Source organism: Mixophyes fleayi, chromosome 8 (genome assembly GCF_038048845.1).
Source record: "Mixophyes fleayi isolate aMixFle1 chromosome 8, aMixFle1.hap1, whole genome shotgun sequence".
In the NCBI taxonomy this organism is placed as follows: Eukaryota; Metazoa; Chordata; class Amphibia; order Anura; family Limnodynastidae; genus Mixophyes; species Mixophyes fleayi.
Window position 1 is genome coordinate 78,062,841 of NC_134409.1, and position 20,124 is coordinate 78,082,964.

Genomic DNA, 20,124 nt, shown 5'->3' on the forward strand with positions numbered 1-20,124 from the left:
ATTTACATTGCTTCGTAATACTGGAGTCCTACTGTTTCTAGTTTTGAGTGTGAAGAGAGATAAGCTTAATAGGTTTAGCTGCTTATATAAAACTAATATGTAGACTAGCAGCACACTCATCTAAAGGGTTACTATATCGTAGGACTATTCTATTATGGTATGTAACTTCTGGACCTCCAACTAATGTGTAAAAGTCCTTGCCATGCAATAAAACATCACTGCTTGTAGATTCTGCCTGAGACTATTCCTGCTGTATCCTGTGCCCAACAGGTAATCTTTTCCCCAGCTGGTCTGTGTTGAACCCAGCATCTATGTCAATGCTCTGCCCGCTACCCAGCAGTACTGATCCATAGTATGCAGTCAGGAGGTACCAGCCAGCCCACAGCAAAGAGGCAATGCAGCAATTATACCAAATACCCAGGAGTAAGCGGTTCTAGGTGTTGTCGAAAGAAACCTAGTAGTGGCAGCTAACTTCACCTACAACTTTTGTTCAGTTGGCATTCGCAGTCGACGAGTGTCTGGTGACACGGTTACTAATAAAGAGAAACCCAGATAAACTGCAGGAAGAACATCTCTCCATTCCACCTTTTTTCCCCTACAGACCAGGTGGCGAAGTAAGCCTATCCGGTCACAGGTATAATTCCAGACTGTTACATAAGCATACTTTAATAATGACCTGATTGGATAATTTAGCATCTTGCTCATGTTTGGGTCACACATTGTGATTTTGTGGCCATTTGCTGTAACTAAAGTTATCGGTCAATTTGAAATAATACTAAATAGTATACAGCATAGTAAAAGGGACATATTGTCATGAGCCAGAGAAGCTGTGACTGAAAAAAGTTATACAATAAAACAGTAAGGGGGAATTAAACTGGCAACATTGTGCCATTGGACAGCGCTTCATTATGGTAGCCACTATGTTATATTGGGGAAAGAAAGCAGATGGAGCATGAATTGGAGAGGACAGAGAGAGCATGATCGTATTTGCTAGAGGGGAAAGAGAGTGTGTCTGGCAGGGTGTATAGTGTGTTTGAGCATGGCAGAAATGGTGGGAAAGACTAAGTCACTTGGGGAAGAAACAATGAGGGACTACTTTTTTTTTTTATTGTCATAGATTTGTAAAGCGCCAAAGTGTTCTGCAGCGCCGTACAGTAGGGAAACAGGACATAGATAAAACAATGACATAGAAGGCAGACAAAAAAATGACTGACATGAGAACTAAGGGTATGGATGACCCTGCTCATTAGGGAGCTTACATTCAAAGTGGAAGAGGGCACAGCTGAAACAAGAGGAGCGAGTGTGGCTTAGAGTGGAGTTTGGGATAGCTGTGAGGGTGTATTAATGTATGTTATCAGGGATAAGGTGAGCTTCAAAAAACAGATGGGTTTTTAGAAAACGTCTAAAGATTTGAACACTGAGGGGAAAGCCTGATTGGGCGTGGTAGGGAATTCCATAATTGGAGAGCAGCACGGGATAAGTTTTGTAGGTGCGAGTGAGAGGGGGTTACCAGAGACGAGAGAATTGCAGGTCAGAGGTAGATCTAAGAGGGCGGGAGGGAGAATGGAGGGGTGGTGTGACGGTATCACTTTAAATAAATTTATACCATAAGTTATTTATAAGGAAATAGTGCAGGGCGCTTATTTATATAATTGCAAATGTACTTATTTTTGATATTGCGTGTAATTTGGTAAAGGAAATATCTTTATTTCTGAAACCAGGGGAGGAAATTTATTTTTCTTTTTTAACTTTGCTAGAGGACATGCATTATTTCTGAGGTATATATATCTGATGCAATGAGCATTTGTTGAGAAAGTCTTTTGTGTATTTTGGTGTAGAGAAATGACTTGTTTGTGGTTTTGTAACTTTTCTTTAGGCATTCTCAAGTGAAGGAAATGTGTATTCTGCAACTGTCTGAAGAAAGGACCCATGTTAATCTCATGTTAATTAGACCTTTTGATGTGCAAACACACCTGGAGGCACAGGAAGGTTTCATTAGACTTGCTGTTGGATTTCCTCTGTGTCTAAAACAAGATGCAGGAAATCACAGCAAGTTTTAGAATATCACAGATAAGTGTAAATATTGTTAGCTTTGCACTGCATGTAAATCCATGTTTGGGTAAACATATTGCATCCTGATACTAAAAATATCTCAGACCTCAGGGGACTGGCTTACCCTGTGAGGCTGTGTCCAAAGCTGTATGAAAAAGCACTGTTTTGTATAGAAAATCGTTCTTCTTCTTTCATCTGACCTGCTCACTGATACCTTCAACCAGTGTGAGCAAATAAACATCACTTGCTTCAAAGCCATGTTTGGAAACTTCTCTATCCCTGTGACCTACAGATTAGACCCAACTCTAATCTGTTCCCAGCTGTACTGAGGTTTGGACCCAGCTTTTCGGTACCACCGCCCTGCCTGCTACCCAGCAGCTCTGGCTAGTGTGATAGGCCAGAGGGGATCCATCCACAGCAACCCTGATCTATAAGAAGTCAGGCATATCAGCCCAGGTACACCAGCAAGGGGGTACCCTAGCAGCGAGAGTTACCTAGAAGGAACGCGGTTCTGGATGCCGTGAAGAAGTCCAGTGTTGGCAGCATTTGAAAGCCCTTCCTACTGCGGTTAGAGGGCGCATTTGGAATAAAGAAAGGGATAGTTTGCACAGTAAGCCCAGCCAATTCTCGGCAACAACAGACAGAATGGCATAGGCGGTCCACCCTGTCACACCCGCTTTCTACTGTTTCATTTGGATCGGGCGGTGCTTCACAAGAAGCCCTCGTTTGTTCCAAAAGTTGTCTCCCGGTTTCATTTGAACCAGGAGCTGGTAGTGCCGAGCTTGTCTCCGCTTTTGTGGTCTTTTGTCTGTCCTTATTACTTCTGGGCGCAGTCCGAGCTCTTCGTTATGTGGACCATGCTGCAGCAGTTCGCAAAACTATTAATTTGTTAGTGCTGTACAGTGCGCAGAAGCAAGGTTGGCTAGCCTCTCTGCTGTCGTTAGCTAGATGGATCACTGCCACTATCAAATTTGCCTATGTTCAATCGGCTAGGCTAATCTGTTAGTGGTATTCCTTATGCTGCAACATTGCCACCCATTCCATGACCCAGGGAAGGTTCTTAAAAAAAAAAAAATAAAAAAAAAAAATGTGATCATACTCCAGCCTTCAAAGCAAGAGAAGTACTACTGTGCAATTATTCTTACATCTAAAATAAGGACAGAAAGTGCATCCAGATAAAGAATGTGCAGGTATCTATACACTCAAAATAATAAATTCTGCTGGGAATTAAACACATCATACAAACAAAAGCATTTCATCCTGTGTACTACTGTCCATTTATAAGATTACTAACTAAGATTAATATCTAGCATATTTATAAGACGTTATATACAAAGACCTCAACACACCCACACACAAATTTGTTCACCATATTTTGTAATTTAAATTAAAACATAAACACTTTATGAAGAGATTTGGAATTGGTCCCAGGTTTTTAATCTATGTACTGCTCCTGCCAGATTTAGTATTAATGGCCACATTACTTCACTCTTCAACCTGGTCAGGGGTACGGGACAAGGGTGTCCCCTCTCCACAGCCCTGTTTGCCATTGCTATCGAATCCTTGGTGTGCCTGATCCAGGCGCATCCTGGGATATGTGGCCTCAAGGCGGGGTTGACAAGCTTGCGATTTATGCAGACACAATGCTTCTGTTTCTGGGGGACTCAGACGTGTCCCTCACCACGTTGCTACAGCTTGTGGATGAGTTTGGTGGATTCTTTTGCCTGAATATTGACTAGTCCAAATCCAGCATTTTCTTTTTGCAGGGGACTCCCCTTGGCTACTATGTTGCTACATTTGAAAGTACAGGCTCCACTCCCTGCAGCGCACACATTAAAATACATTTTTATTTTAATAAATTATATTTTTCTTAAACAATTTTTACGCTGCGCCTAGTGCCGGTGATTTAACCCTTCCTTTGCTGGAGTTAATTTAAAGATGGCTGCCGCACTCAGGGGACCCGGACAAATTGCCAATTTCTTCACTTTAGCCAAGGTCATTATCTCCAGAACATGGATGGCCTGAGAGGGGCCCTTGTGACAGGATGGACCGCCTATGCCACACTGTCTGTTGTTGCTGGGAACCAGCTGGGCTTACTTTGCCACCATTCCCTTTTGTTATCCCAAATGCACCCTCTTGCCATAGTAGGAGGTGCTTACAAAGGCTGCCACCATTGGACTCCTTACCGGCATCCAGAACCGGGTCTCTTCTGGGTAACTGACGCTGCTAGCGTATCTCGTTGCTGGTACTCCTGACCTCTTACTATGGATCAGGGAACCTGTGGATGAATCCCCCCTGGCCTATCACACGGACTAGGGCTGCATGGTGTTTTCAAGAAGGTCTTTGAAGCAAGTGATGTTTCTTTGCTCACACTGGTTGGAGGTACCAATGATCAGGTCAGATGAGTTCAGAAGAACAAGTTTTCAATCAAGCTAGTGCCTTTTATACAGTTCAGACACAGGCTATTTTTAGCATCAGAATATAACCTGCTTACACAAACATGGATTTACATGTATTGCAAAGCCACTAATATTTACACTTAGCTATGAAATTCTTAAAAATCTTGCTGTGATATCCTGGATCTTATTTCAGAGGCAGGATACATACTAGTAAGTCCAAAGGTCTATCTGACATGAATACCTCCTTCAGACAGTCGCCGAATACATATTCCTACAGAACATCAAAAACCCAAAACAAGCCACTTCCCCACATCACAATACACCAAAGGCTTTGTAAACAAATGCTCATTGTATCAGATATATACATCAGACATAATGCATTTCCTCTAGAGAGGCAACAGAAAAAACACATTTTCTACCCTGGTCTTAGAAATAACGATTTCCTATCTCAAAATATACACAATATTAAAAATAAGTGCATTGGCAATTTATATAAATAAGTGCCCCTCGCTATTTCCTTTAAATAAATTCATATTATTATTATTATTATCATTGACTTATAAGGCGCCACCAAATGTCCGCAGCGCCGTACATTACATATACAGAAAACAGAACCAAGACACAACATTATACAAAAATATATACAAACACAGGTGACAAGATAAAGCAAACCAGGGTTAACTCTGGAACAGATAGTGAAAGGGATGGTAGAAATCAACGAGAAGAAGGCCAAAGTTTAAGGAAAACAGGGCTAGCGAAGCAGGCCAAGCGGGCAGCAGCATTGAGGATAGACTTAAGAGGGTCAAGGCGAGAATCGGGTAGGCCAGAGAGAAGTAGGTTACAGTAGTCTGTCAGGCGCCGCCCCGCACTCTTACCTAGTGCCGGGACGGACGCCTTCTCGATGGGCACTCGTCCCGTTGACGTCACTTCCGGCACCACCGCAGGTTCGGGCTCATGCGCCCGAACATCGCGTCTCATTGCTAGGCAACGAGGACGCACAGCAGCAGTTCCTGTCGGCGGTCAGATCAGCTGACCGCCGACCTCCACTCCACCAATGGTTAGGGACTCAGCACTATTTAAACCAGACTCTGGCATCCCTGGGGTGCCAGAGTATCTAGTCTAATAGCTTGTCTCTAGGCTTCCCTGTGTTAGTGCATACCTGTTACCTGCTTTTCCCGGATTTGACCTTTTGCCTGTTTTGACTACTCTTCGTATTCCCCTTGGTTCCTGTTTGTTATCCTGGTTTGACCCTTGGCTTCCTGACGATTCTTCTGCCTCATCCTTCTGTACTTCGCTGCCTGCACGGATTTGACCCCGGACTGTTTACTACATTTTGTTCACGTTACCTCGCTGGTGGCTACCTGGGAGAACCGCGACTGGCACGTCTCAGCCGCTAAGTCCAAAACTCCTTGCGGGGTTCCCTGGTGAAGACCTGGGGCGTGGTTAGACTCCGCGCCTCCTTGCGTAGCAGTGCCAATACTAGCAGGTAAGGCCTTCCAAATTATCTAATTCGCGACATAGTCAAGACGAGAGTTAACAAGCGAGTGAACAAGGGTTTTCGTAGCTTCCGTGGTGAGAAAGGGACGTAACTTAGATATATTTTGAAGGTGGAAGTAGCAGGATTTTAAGAGGGAGAGAATGTGAGGCTTGAATGAGAGGGAGGATGACCCCAAGGCACCGAACTTGGGGGACAGAAATGAGGGTAGTGTTATTAACTGAAATAGAGAGGGGGATAGGTGGGAGAGTCCTGGCAGGGTGGAAGACTATAAGCTCAGCTTTGGAAATATTGAGTTTAAGGAAGCGTTGGGACATCCAAGATGAGATGGCCTAGAGACAGGAGGAGACAAGAGACAGAAGGACTTGACTGTATATGTTATCCAGTCACAGCCTTTTTTTCCAGCTTGGTTATTCTGGTCAATGAGGCTGTGTGGCATGAAAGCTTTACTTATCAGTCTCATAATACTATGCTACATACTTTAAGGTTTGATTTAGATGGACAAAATCGACATCCAGTATGGTCGCTGGTGGCCGAATTAAACTCAATTCAGTGTTGTCTCCATTATATTTTGCAAGCCGGGTGGCATGAAGAAGCAGCTAGGTGGGGACAGTTATAATACTTTGCAAAAATGTTGGAGACTATTGCTCACACCAGCTAGGATTGGTCAGACCAGGGGTCAGTGATCTAACACACACTACTGGCTGTAGTGCTCACATAGTGCCTGTTATAATAGGAGAAACAATGGTTAATTCTATTATAATAGGACTCTTTTGGCCTTCGATAGCCGGGTGGTAAGTAAAAACAGCTGGGTGAAGTACTCTGCAAATAATCGCTGGGGAGAATACTGCGAATGAGAACCTCTCCTTTTCATTCCTACGTCATAATAGATGTACTCCCAATTGGGCCTGGTATACTCTCATACCTTATGTTCGCTTGTGCTGGGCACTCTACTGTGCCCAGACTGGGTCACTGTACCGGTTGGCAACTGGTTATATAAGATTAAGTTGTGTTAATTTGCACTCATCGTACTATACTATTGTCACACTAGCCGTGAGATTAGAACCACCCTCTGGTATTGGCGCAGCTAGTTCGAGAGGCGCGGAGTCTAAACGTGCCCCTGGTCTTCACCAGGGACCCCCGCAAGGAGGTTTGGAAGTTGCGGCAGAAACGGGCAGGTTGCGGCACTCCCAGGTGGCCACCAGAGAGGTGGAGAGGTAAAGTGAAGTCGTACTATCTGGGTCAGAACCGTGCAGGAAGATAAGTATCGAGTGAGCAGTCAGAGTCAGGAAGTACCGAGGTCAAACCAGGAGATCCAAAATATACCAGGAGGAGATTCCAGGGGCAGAGTCAGGAAAGCAGAGTCAAAAGACGATCAGGATGCAGGAAAGCAGTAGAAGTGCTGGAGCAAAGGAGGACCTTGATACTCTGGCAGCAGAATAGAGCCAGAGCCTCCTTTAAATAGAGAGAGAGTCTCTCATTGGTGGCAGCGAGATCAGCGGTCAGAATCAGCTGACCACCGACAGGAAGCAGAGAAGAGCGTCCTGTTGCCTAGCAACAAGGACGCAGAGAGCCCATGCATGCGCCGGCAAACGCCGGGCGTAGACGCTTCCCATTGCTAGGCGTAGAATGGATAGCATGTTTATTTTTTTGTACTGTGCAAAAAACTTCTTAATAAAATTATTTGATTTACAAAAAAATAAAAGTGTATATACTTCATTTGACATTGAAAATTAAAGCCATCCATTTAATATTATTGTACTTCATTCCATATATTAAGCTATTCTAAATGTAATACCAAACACCCTAAAATTATGAAGAACCTGCTGGGTATCTGCAATTAGTGTATTTCATATTTGCCAACTCTCCCAGAATGTCCGGGAGACTCCCGAAATTCGGGCCAGTCTCACGGACTCCCGGGAGAGCTGGCAAATCTCCCGCACCTGGCACCCCAAAATGATGCGATTCGCGGGGAATTGCGTCATTTTAGCCCCTCCCCTGCTACAAACCGGCATTTCCGTTGTGGGGGCGGGGCCAATATGATACAATTGGGCCCCGCCCTCCAGACACGCCCTTCTCCCGGAAAAAGGAAGTAGAAAGTAGGTAAGTATGGTGTATTTTATATACAGATTAGAAACCTGAACTCTCCAGTTGACTGCTTCATGGGGCCTGTTATTAATGTCACCCACATCGCAGTGAGAAGTAAATTTCTTATAACTTTTAATCTCTGAGATAAGTGACAATACAATTTGATATTTAATGAAGAGAGAATATTTAGAATAAAAAAAGTTTGACATTATAACCCCGATTAAGTAAACATATGATGAGTATTGTAGTGCATAAAATAACTACAATGTGTGAGTTGCTTAAATTCATTCAGCAGCAAAGTGTCATTGGAAATTATTTTAAAATGTTGGTTAGTTATGAACTAGCTAACCAAATGGAAGCAAAGATTCATGTTATTGGACTTGTGAAAACTGTTATATGAATGTCTACATATTCTACTCCACGCTAAATCTGGTATTCATATTGTGGCTGGATCACTTATAAATAGCTTATTTGTGGCTGGATCATGTAGAAATAATTTATTGTTGAAATGTATTTTAATCAGAGGTGCAGGCACCAATGTATAATTGCAAATGCACTTATTGTGTTACATTGGGGTGTGTTTTGTATAGGAAATGCATTCTTTCCTGAGGTATTTATTTGTAATGTACTATGCCAGGGGGAGGGAATATGTACCGTATATACTCGTGTATAAGTCGAGTTTTTCAGCACATTTTTGCATGCTGAAAAAGCCCCCTCGGCTTATACACGGGTGAACTAACCTGGTGTCCGGTCCCTGAGCTCTTATCTTCCGCAGTGGAACGCATGTGCGTTCCACTGACAGGAAGTTGTGCATTTGGAACGCAAATGCCGAGCTTCCTGTCAGTGGAACGTTCCACTGCGGGGTAAGTAAAAGGCTGAATCAATCTCTCTGTCTCTCGGTCTCTCTGTCTCTCTCTCTCCTTGTAAATTATATTTGTTGCACTGGTCAGGAAACAGTGTAACTTTATATTAAGTTGGTGCACATCATAAAGTAGGGCAGCTAATAGGTCCATGAAAATATTGTGCCAAATTTACAGCACTGGTACAGTAAAAGGTTAAAGTGAGGACTATTTGTAAGCCATCACATCTCCATTAAAATATATGGAAGACATGTAGTACATGTTAATTTAAGATAAATAGACTAATGCAAACAAGACCATTCACAATTATCCTTGGAATGCCTGGTTTTCGTGAGTGTTGATAAAACGAGAATAAATGGCACATAAACATTTAAAGTCCTCTAATCTGGACTTTAATAGACCTACAAAAGATCTGGTGAGCATATGCTGGCATTTTTGTTGCTGTGGTGTTATTTTCTGAAACTGAAAGGAAAATATGTAAAATGTGTAGTTGTCATTTTGTTGACTAGGATTCTCAGCCCAGGCACATCCTACTTTTAATGTAACTGTGTTGTGTTTTCCTATAAAGGAATGTAGCACATTTTGACTGAGGTGTAACGGTCAATACAGATCATTTTGTAGGCTTGTCCTTATAGAGCCACTATCTGGTCACCCACTGAAGGAAACCGTCCAGAGACAGGAAAGATGTTATAAAACGAATGAAGACAGAGAGACACATAGTATTGCTTAAATTATCTTTGATTTTTTTATGTTCGGTTGTACCCAATGATTTTATAATCATTTAGGAATGTTCCTTGTCATGCACTGTTATTTATGCTTTTGCTAAAAATTAATCCCTATAGAAATGTTTGAGTTATGAAATCATTTTTTAAGACTGTGATTATCCTTAGTGTTTAAAACTCTGACTGAAATTACAGTAATTAAACAGAAGTGAGCTTTTTTTTAAAAAAAAAAAAAAAAAAAAAAATTACCAGTAGCTGCTGCATTTCCCACCCTAGGCTTATACTCGAGTCAATAAGTTTTCCCAGTTTTTGGTGGTAAAATTAGGTGCCTCGGCTTATACTAGAGTATATACGGTATGCTGTGACTGTTTGAAGAAAGGACTCCATGTTAATCTCATGTTAATTAGACCTTTTGATGTGTTGGTGTCCAACACACCTGAAGGCACAGGAAGGTTTAAGTAGACTTGCTGTTAGTTTTTCTCTGTCCCTAAAGCAGGATGCAGGAAATTACAGCAAGGTTTATTAACTCACAGTTTGTCCTTTGAATGTTTAATTGTGTTAGATGCAAGATTATATTACATCCTGAGATCTGAATGAAATATTGCAGTCTATGCAGAGTATTCTAATCAGGAGGCTGGCTTATCCCCTGCCAAGATTAGTCTCTAAAACTGTATAAAAAGAGAGCCCTTGTACACCGGAATGTATCATTCTTATATTATCTATACTTCTGGAAAGATCACCAGTACCACAGATGGCGTGTGAACTGTCCTTGTTAGGACTACTTGAGCTTAATAAACCAACTTTTGCTTCAAAGACCTGCTTGAATACTTCTCCATGCTGAAATTCCCGTGACCTACAGATTAGACCCAACTCTAATCCGTTCCCAAATGTTCTGAGGTTTGGACCCAGCTTTCCGGTACCACCGCTCTGCCCGCTACCCAGCAGCTCTGGCCAGTGTGATAGGCCAGGGGGGTATCTATCCACAACAACCCTGATCCATAGTAAGAGGTCAGGGGTGTCAGCCCAGGTACACCAGCAAGGGGGTACAATTACCAAGATGGAACCAGGTTCTGGATGCCGTTAAGGAGTCCAGCATTTGTAAGCACCTCCTACTGCGGTTAGAGGGCACATTTGGGATAAAGAAAGGGAATGGTGGCAAAGTAAGCCCAGTTGGTTTCCAGCAGCAACAGACAAGGTGGCATAGGCAGTCCATCCTGTCACAAATATGGTAATGCTGCAAACCTGGTAACAAAAACGATTTTATCTTCAGTTTATACTGATGTAGAATTAGTTTATGTTTTAATTCAATTTTACACATTTTCCTAATGAAAAAAATAGGAAGGCGTTTATTACTTTAAAATGAATACGTTAAAGGTCACTAAGGGAGAAATAAACTAAAAGTGAGTGACTAGATTTCCACCTTGTGCTGTAACTCCTTATTCCAACCGTACCACTACACCACTTGTAGCTGCACAACAATGCATAACTTAAGGTATTGTCGCACTAGTATATTGTACAGGGACTGTTCACTCTTAAATATAATATCACAATTTGTATTAATTATTTTTTTATTTTTGTAGGTGATTTGAATACTTTTCAGGATGAATCCGGTAGAGGTGCTATCAGCCAGCCATAATTAAAATCAAATAGAAGAGAGAGCAAAAGAAGCTGGATCTAGATCTGGTTCACAAAACACAATCCTTACTCAAATATATTAAACAAGTTAACCCGTGCATGAAACTCATGCATTCTAGTCAAATCAAGCTACTTAAGGTCTTAAAAAGGTTCTTGTCATGCATTTGGACCTAGCCCAGGCCTCCTCAAGGGAAGAGCGTTACTGCCCGACGCAAGCGGCCTTTTTAATGTGTGTTCATGAGGTAAAATTACCTCACGAAAATGAGTTTGACCCCTCAACTCGTAAATTTAGCCTTTACTACCCCCTCCCACTGGGGGAAGGGGGGATGATGGAAGTTAACTGACTTGACTATTCTAATTTTTTTGTCAAATAATGTCAGTATACCAAATTTCAGGTCAATTGGATGAGCCCTTTCTGAGAAAATAGTTTTTTCCACACACACACACACTAACGCACGCCTCTACACATGTGTGTTCATGAGGTAAAATTACCTCACGAAAATGAGTTTGAGCCCTACCAAATTTCAGCCTTTTTTGAATTTTTTTTCCCACGCACACTAAGAATTTAGTAGGTCAGTGTATAACTCTGCCCAGCAGGTGGCGCTGCAACTTGTTTTTTTTTCACACACACACACACAGAGAGACAGACGCCACTAAGCATTTATATATTAGATAGTGTTTTACATGTATCTCAGAATTCATGTTAAAATATAACTTATTGTCATTAATAAAATATTTATAATCTAAAAGCAGGGACATTTATAGGTGAATAAAAGTGCTTTTAAAAAAATGTGTGTAACCCTCAATCTTATATATTCTCATATAGTTTATTGGGAAATAAAGGGTTAGAATATTTCTATTATATGATGTGTACCGTTTTTATTCTTAATTTAGCCTGAAACTCCTGCTGTAAGTAATTGCAAAAATGGTCAATTAAAGACAGACCAGCCTCCTAAAATCCCAGCCTTCTAAAATCTTTTATGTAATCTCTTCCCTCTACTGGATCTCTATAAGGCAGTGCAAGGTTATTTCCCCTAATAATTCAGCCAGAGTTAGATGCTGATTAATCTATCTCCGACTTGCTGCATGAGTGACGGGGATGAGTTGCTCTCTTTCTATACAAATTCTGACTTGATTGGGCAATATAAATATATTATCAGTCAATTCTCTCTGGCAGGATATAATTCTAGGTTCTAAATGACATATAGTTTTAAAATTAGTAAAGATTAGTCACACAAAGCTAAAGGCAGACTCCAGTTTCTCTGTTGTAGCTTCTTCCAGGTAAAGACAACATTTTTTTTAAATCCCTTTTATTCACTTATCACTTTGCTGCTTTTAGATTAGAAATATTTTATTAATGACAACTAATACAAGTTATATTTTAACATGAGCTCTGAGTTACATGTAAAACACTAATTAATATATTTGAGTAAGGACTGTTTTGTGCACAAGATCGAGATCCAGCTTCTTTCACTCTTTCTCTTCTGTTTGAAGCTGCACAGCAATGCCAGTCTGTAATGGCTGCTTTATTTTTGGCTGCTGCCTTACGATAGTCATACGCACCTTACCTACCAAAACACCTACAATTGTTATTCTGCTTCCTTATGTATCAAGTGTTAGATTATAAGGTAATTTGGCCTGGGTTATATTTTACTTCTGTTTCATGTCCTTGTATGTAATTTGCATTATGATGCCCTCCATGTATAATAATATATAAGCTTTTTACAAATAACCAATAATAACCCACACTTGGTATGTCCTTTTCTTTTTATAGCTTGTGTTTCTTGTGCGAGACAAATATTTTCAACAGAATCTCAGCAGCTTTTCAACTTTCCTAAAAGGTCTCTGGGGCAACCCAGCCCTTTCACTCATGCACATCTCCTGAGACCAGGTAAATGACCTAAGTAATAAAATATATGTTGTTATGCTGGAGCTAACCAATGAATGATTATTTGATTTTATTTAGCTCCATCCCTTTCCATTGCTTTTTCCAGTCATCTTGTTCCATTTGCAAATCAACACATTGGGTAATCCTTCAGTAACATACCATAACGCTAGTAAAACATTAGTAGCAAATTTTGTTTCTGTTTGACATGAATTTTCATGTTTTTTGTTTTTAAACCAAACAAGTTTTTTGCTTTTGCGAGAACAAGCCACAAATTTAAACCCACTTAACATGTGTCATACAGTCAAATACTGTACAAGCAGGAAGAATTCCAATATATCTGAGGGCGGGGCGACGGAGCACAATTTGGCCCTCTTTGCAGACGACCTGCTGGCGACGATTACCAACTCCTTGATCTCTCTACCTAACTTAATGCTTGCATTTGAAAGATTTGGTCCAATTTTATTAATTACACCAAATCTGTAGCTCTAAACCTCTCCATCCCACCGCTCATTGTAGAGGGCCTTAAATGCTTCTTCTCCTTCACCTGGCACTCTTCTCAAATTAAATACTTAGGGGTGCTGCTGCCGAAAGATCTCTCCACCTTGTACAAAATCAGTTTTGTCCCATTGATCCCCAAACTTCAGACAAACTTTGGCCGCTGACATTCTCAGGGCTTCTCATGGCTAGGGAGGATATATGTAATCAAAATGATCATTCTTCCAAAGATTCTATACCTTCTGCAAACCCTACCGATAAATATTCTCCCTAGGTTTTTCCTAGATCTACAAATATTAGCACGCAGATTTGTTTGGGTGGGTAAACCCTCCCAGGTTTCACCATGACATTTTGTATAGGTGGAAGACAGGGGGGCCTTCAGCTCCCCCACTTTATTAAGGAGTGTAGCCTGATAATATTTAGCAAAGTCATGGAGTGGACTAGAGCGGCACCTTCTAAGCAGTGGATTCATATTGCGGGACAGGCGATGGATGCCTCCACAGCCATACTCCCCTGGTTGCCCAAGTTCGCTCATACCCTACGTCCCACTATTGGGCCCAATGCTGGGTCAGGCTCCGAACCTTGACATTTATTTCATCCCCATTATCACCCCATGGCCCCCTGACTTTATACTTGGACTCACTCCAGGGGCCTTTAGAACTTGGTCCACAGACAAGACACTCAGGCTAGTGGACGAGTGCGTATCTTCACTCTTTTGCAGGACAACCTAGGCTTGTCTGCTTGAGAGTTTTGACTATACTTGCAGGTTAGACACTATTTAAAATCAAGAGATGTTATGGAAGGTGCAGGAACCTGACTAGCTTCGAGGAGTTGTGCTGCGTCTCCCCTGAACCAAAACATACCATCTCAACGATTTACCAACTGCTCATTGTTAACCTATACCCCAAGTTGCCTGGGTATGCCAGTGCCTGGGATAGAGAGTTGGTGAACAAACTTATGAACAATTTTAGGCCACAGCTTTCCAATATATTATGGAGAGCTCCTCTAGCCTGTGGTGGAGACGCGATACAAGGTTCTTTCTCGCTGGTACAAATGCCCCTCCCAGCTTAGCAAAATGCACCCAGGATCGTGCTGGAAATGTGGCTCTGGGCCAGGAACCGCCTTCCATATATGGTGGCCATGCCCTGTGATAGTGTCATTTTGGCGTACGGTAAAAACTTACAGAGAAAGTATGTGTGATGAGTTTCTGATTGTGTTTGTAAATTTTAAGAATTGAGCGAGGAAGCAGGGAATAGGAGAGAGATGAATAGAGAGAGATCTGAGTGATATTGAAAATTATTTGATGGATATTGTGACAGAATGGACCGCCTATGACAACCTGTCTGTTGTTGCTGGGAAGCGGTTGGACTTACTTTGCCACCGTTCCCTTTCATTATCCCAAATGCGCCCTCTTGCTACAGTAGGAGGGGCTTTCTCGTGCTGCCACCACTGGACTCCTTCCGGGCATCCGGAACCAGGTTTCTTCGGGGTGACTGAAGCTGCTAGCGTACCCTGTTACTGGTGTACCAGGGCTAGTACCCCTCACCTCCGCCTATAGATCAGGGTTGCTGTAGATGGATCCCCCCCTGGCCTATCACACTGACCTGAGCTGCTAGGTAGCGAGCAAAGCGGTGGTACTGGGTGCTGGGTCCAAACCACAGAACAGCCGGGAACAGATTACAGTTGAGTCTAATCTGTAGGTCACAGGATAAAGAAGTTTCAAAGCAGGTCTTTGAAGTGAGTTGTGACTGGATCACTTATAAATAACTTATAGTATCAATTTATTGAAGGGAAATAGCGCAGGGTGCATATTTATATAATTGAATAGGCACTTATTTTTTGTATTGTATATATTCTGAGATAGGAAATTGTTATTTCTGAGACCAGGGTAGAAACTGTTTTTTCCTGTTTTCACCTTACTAAAGGATATGCCTTATATTTGGGATGTATTTAGTATGGAAGTGTCATTGTTTAGGATTTGTAAGGTTGCTAGTGGAAACCTCCAATTAGGCATATGTGCAAGGGAGTCTGATAGCAGGAAGTACTAACGAAGTTTTGTGATGAAGTGTCATGCCTGCTCTGGCCAAAGGCCCAGCAGGTGGTCGTTACTGTGTGGCCTCATGTCCAGAGTGAATTTCATAGATGAGCGCAAATTTTGTTAGCTTTGCAATGCATGTAAATTCATGTTTCTGTAAATAGAATATATCCTGCGCTGCGGAATCAGTGGCGCTATATAAATAAATGGTGGTGATGATGATGATCCTGATGCTAAAAATAGCATGTATCTGAAATGTATAAAATGCACTAGCTTGTACATGAAAAGTGTTCTGATTTCAACTTGACCACTGGTACCACTAACCAGTGTGAGCAAATAAACATCTTGCTTCAAAGAACTGTTTGGAAACATCTTCAATATTGCTGTATTCCTGAGATCTACAGATTAGACCCTAAATCTAATCCGTTTGACGGCTGTCTGAGGTTTGGACCCAAGCTTTTCCTGTACCACCGCTCTGCCTGCTACCACAGCTTCCCTGATCCATAGTAAGAGGTCAGTAGTACCAGCCCAGGTACACCAGCAATGAGACACGCTAGCCACATCAGTTACCCAGAAGAAACCCGGTACTGGATGCCGGTAAGGAGTCCAGTGGTGGCAGCTCGTGTAAGACCCTACTACTGTGGCAAGAGGGCGCATTTGGGATAACAAGAGGGAACGGTGGCAAAGTAAGCCCAGCCGGTTCCCAGCAACTGCAGACAGGGTGGCATAGGCGTTCCATCCTGTCACACAAGTGATGTTTATTTGCTCTTACACTGGTGTGACTGAATCACATATAAATAACTTATGGTATGAATTTATTTAAAGGAAATAGCGCGGGGCACTTATTTATATAAATTGCCAATGCACTTATTTTTAATATTGTGTATATTTTGAGATAGGAAATCATTATTTCTGAGACCAGGGTAGAAAATGTGTGTTTTCTATTGAGCCTCTCTAGAGGAAATGCATTATGTCTGATGTATATATCTGATACAATTAGCCTTTGTTTACAAAGCCTTTGGTGTATTGTGATGTGGGGAAGTGACTTGTTTTGGGTTTTTGATGTTCTGTGGGAATGTGTTTTCAGCGACTGTCTGAAGAAGGTATTCATGTCAGATAGACCTTTGGACTTGCTAGTATGTATCCTGCCTCTGAAATAAGATCCAGGATATCACAGCAAGGTTTTTAAAAATTTCATAGCTAAGTGTAAATATTAGTGGCTTTGCAATGCATGTAAATCCATGTTTCTGTAAGCAGGTTATATATATCCTGGTGCTAAAAAATAGCCTGTGTCTGAACTGTATAAAAGGCACTAGCTTGTATTGAAAACTTGTTCTTCTGATTTTCATCTGACCTGATCACTGGTACCTCCAACCAGTGTGAGCAAAGAAACATCACTTGCTTCAAAGACCTGCTTGAAAACATCTTTAGTATTGCTGTTTTCCTGTGACCTGCAGATTAGACCCTAAATCTAATCCTTTCTCCAGCTGTCTCTGAGGTTTGGATCCAAGCTTTCCGGTACCACCGTTCTGCCTGCTACCCATGCAGTCCTGGTCAGTGTGATAGGCCAGGGGGGATCCATCCACAGCTTCCCTGATCCATAGTAAGAGGTCAGGAGTACCAGCCCAGGTACACCAGCAATGAGACACGCTAGCAGCGTCAGTTACTCAGAAGAAACCCAGTACTGGATGCCGACAAGGCCAGTGGTGGCAGCTCGTGTAAGACCCTCCTACTGCGGCAAGAGGACGCATTTGGGATAGCAAAATGGAACGGTGGCAAAGTAAGCCCAGCCGGTTCCCAGCAACTGCAGACAGGGTGGCATAGGCGGTCCATCCTGTCACAACTGATTAAAGGTACCAGTGATCAGGTTAGATGAAAGAAGAACAACTTTTTTTTTTAAATCAGGTAAAATTTTATTGCATTTTTTCCTTTAAACAACAAAAAAAAAAAAAAACCCAACACAGTAGGTTATCCCCCCAACTATACCCCATACAGTGATACAAGTATTGTCAAGTATATGTACACCATGCAGTTAGGAAAAGCAAAAAACATTGACATTCGCATTTCCAAGTAAAGATATATACCTTTTTCCAAGATATAGTGAAATAATGGTACAGCTTTGGCAATACAAGATACAATCGTTGATCTTAATAACATAATAGGCGGCTGGATGTCTGCCCCAAGCTTCAATCAGGAGAGTTCCACTTCTCTCAATCCCTCCGTGACATACGGGGATATCCTTCATCTATACCATATTCTTTCATATTTATCCACCAAATTCCTGCTGGTATACATGAACCTTTCATGCCCGACTGTATCGTTAACAAGGTCAATCCAGCTATTCAATGTCGGACCTTCTGGTGCCATCCATTTCCTAGCTATCACTACCTTTGCCAGCATGAGTAACGTATTGATAAGCAATCTAATGAGTCTACGAGTTTTTTTGTTCAGGCCTAAACCGAATATACAGAGCCTTGGAGTCAGGGCATTCACTCCCACCTCCAATCTTTTAATACAGTCCTCCACCTTTCCCCAAAAGGATGAAACCAGCGGACATTCCCAGAGCATATGCCAGAAGCCCCTCTCCTCGCTCCTACATTTGGGACACAACACTTTCTGGCCGCCACTGAACTTAGAATCCCTGCAATCTGTGTTTAAGTATGTTCATCCATGCTGCTACTACTGCTCTGATCATTATTCTGTGAATTTCATCCCTGCAATCTGTGTTTAAGTATGTTCATCCATGCTGCTACTACTGCTCTGATCATTATTCTGTGAATTTCATCCCTGCAATCTGTGTTTAAGTATGTTCATCCATGCTGCTACTACTGCTCTGATCATTATTCTGTGAATTTCATCCCTGCAATCTGTGTTTAAGTATGTTCATCCATGCTGCTACTACTGCTCTGATCATTATTCTGTGAATTTCATCCCTGCAATCTGTGTTTAAGTATGTTCATCCATGCTGCTACTACTGCTCTGATCATTATTCTGTGAATTTCATCCCTGCAATCTGTGTTTAAGTATGTTCATCCATGCTGCTACTACTGCTCTGATCATTATTCTGTGAATTTCATCCCTGCAATCTGTGTTTAAGTATGTTCATCCATGCTGCTACTACTGCTCTGATCATTATTCTGTGAATTTCATCCCTGCAATCTGTGTTTAAGTATGTTCATCCATGCTGCTACTACTGCTCTGATCATTATTCTGTGAATTTCATCCCTGCAATCTGTGTTTAAGTATGTTCATCCATGCTGCTACTACTGCTCTGATCATTATTCTGTGAATTTCATCCCTGCAATCTGTGTTTAAGTATGTTCATCCATGCTGCTACTACTGCTCTGATCATTATTCTGTGAATTTCATCCCTGCAATCTGTGTTTAAGTATGTTCATCCATGCTGCTACTACTGCTCTGATCATTATTCTGTGAATTTCATCCCTGCAATCTGTGTTTAAGTATGTTATAGGAAACTGTTATCTGTTTAAACTTAGGTTGGCACAGTCTTTTATTGCTGCCTAATTTATGATAGGTATCTGGCCTCTATCCTTTCCCACAAATGTTTTCTTTTCCTTTGATTAGCTGACCAATTAGCACATCTGTAGTGTATTCCTAAATTAGACTGACTACATCTTAGCTTCATTCTATGGGGAGACGTATGTGGGGTTAGACGTGTGTGATTTCTGCACTAAGTGGGATTTTCTCACAAAGTGGACGAAAATGCACAGTTAGACAACACAGTTGGACAAACATTGGACTACATTTGACTTGATTTAACTCCCATCAATAAGCAACATCTGCCACAGCCTATTTCAGCACTACTTGTCTATTTATATGGAATACTGCTAAGAGGTAATTCTTAAAATACCCTTGCTTTTTGCTTTTACCCCTTTTATCACAATGTTTCACAAATTGCTTTTCTTAGTCTCATTTCATGGCATGATCTTTAGGACTGTGTCATCTTTCACCCCTCCACCAACACACAAATTTGTTCATATTGCACCTGCATTACTCCACTCACCTCTATTTAACACCCATGAACTGTTGTCCTATTTATTATCTCTAACAAGTACAGCCTCCACCTGTCGCCAGAAAATAAAAGGCCACACATCTTACAATCCCCTTGCCTATCTTTCGCTCACTCTGCTTCTATTAGCTGGTGATATATCACCTAATCCAGGTCCCCCACACTCCTCACACACACATACATCAGAACACTACCGTTCTATAGCAAACCTCAAACACATCACCTGTCTCCCCTCTCTTCCCAAGTCCTTTAAATGTGCCCTTTGGAATGCACGCTCTGTTTGTAACAAACTTACCTCCGTTCATGATCTCTTCCTCTCAAAAAACCTCAACCTTCTGGCAATAACAGAAACATGGCTTATGCAATCAGACACTGCCTCACCTGCAGCACTTTCACATGGTGGCCTCCATCTCACCCACACCTCC

General features: G+C 41.8%; 1 protein-coding gene across 7 annotated transcripts in view; it reads left to right on the forward strand.

Moving 5' to 3' along the window:
- Positions 1 to 20,124, forward strand: part of XPNPEP3 (X-prolyl aminopeptidase 3) — a 133,919-nt gene that overhangs the window by 2,856 nt on the left and 110,939 nt on the right. For 6 of the 7 annotated variants that reach the window (XM_075182779.1, XM_075182777.1, XM_075182774.1 and 3 more), the window contains one exon: positions 13,026 to 13,142. Coding sequence is in view for 4 of the 7 variants with exons in the window: in XM_075182777.1 (XP_075038878.1) it covers positions 13,026 to 13,142 (117 nt within the window). In the remaining 3 variants the exon portion in view is untranslated. Of the gene's footprint in view, positions 1 to 270; positions 635 to 13,025; positions 13,143 to 20,124 lie in introns of all 7 variants that reach the window. The other variant, XM_075182780.1, reaches the window with a different exon arrangement.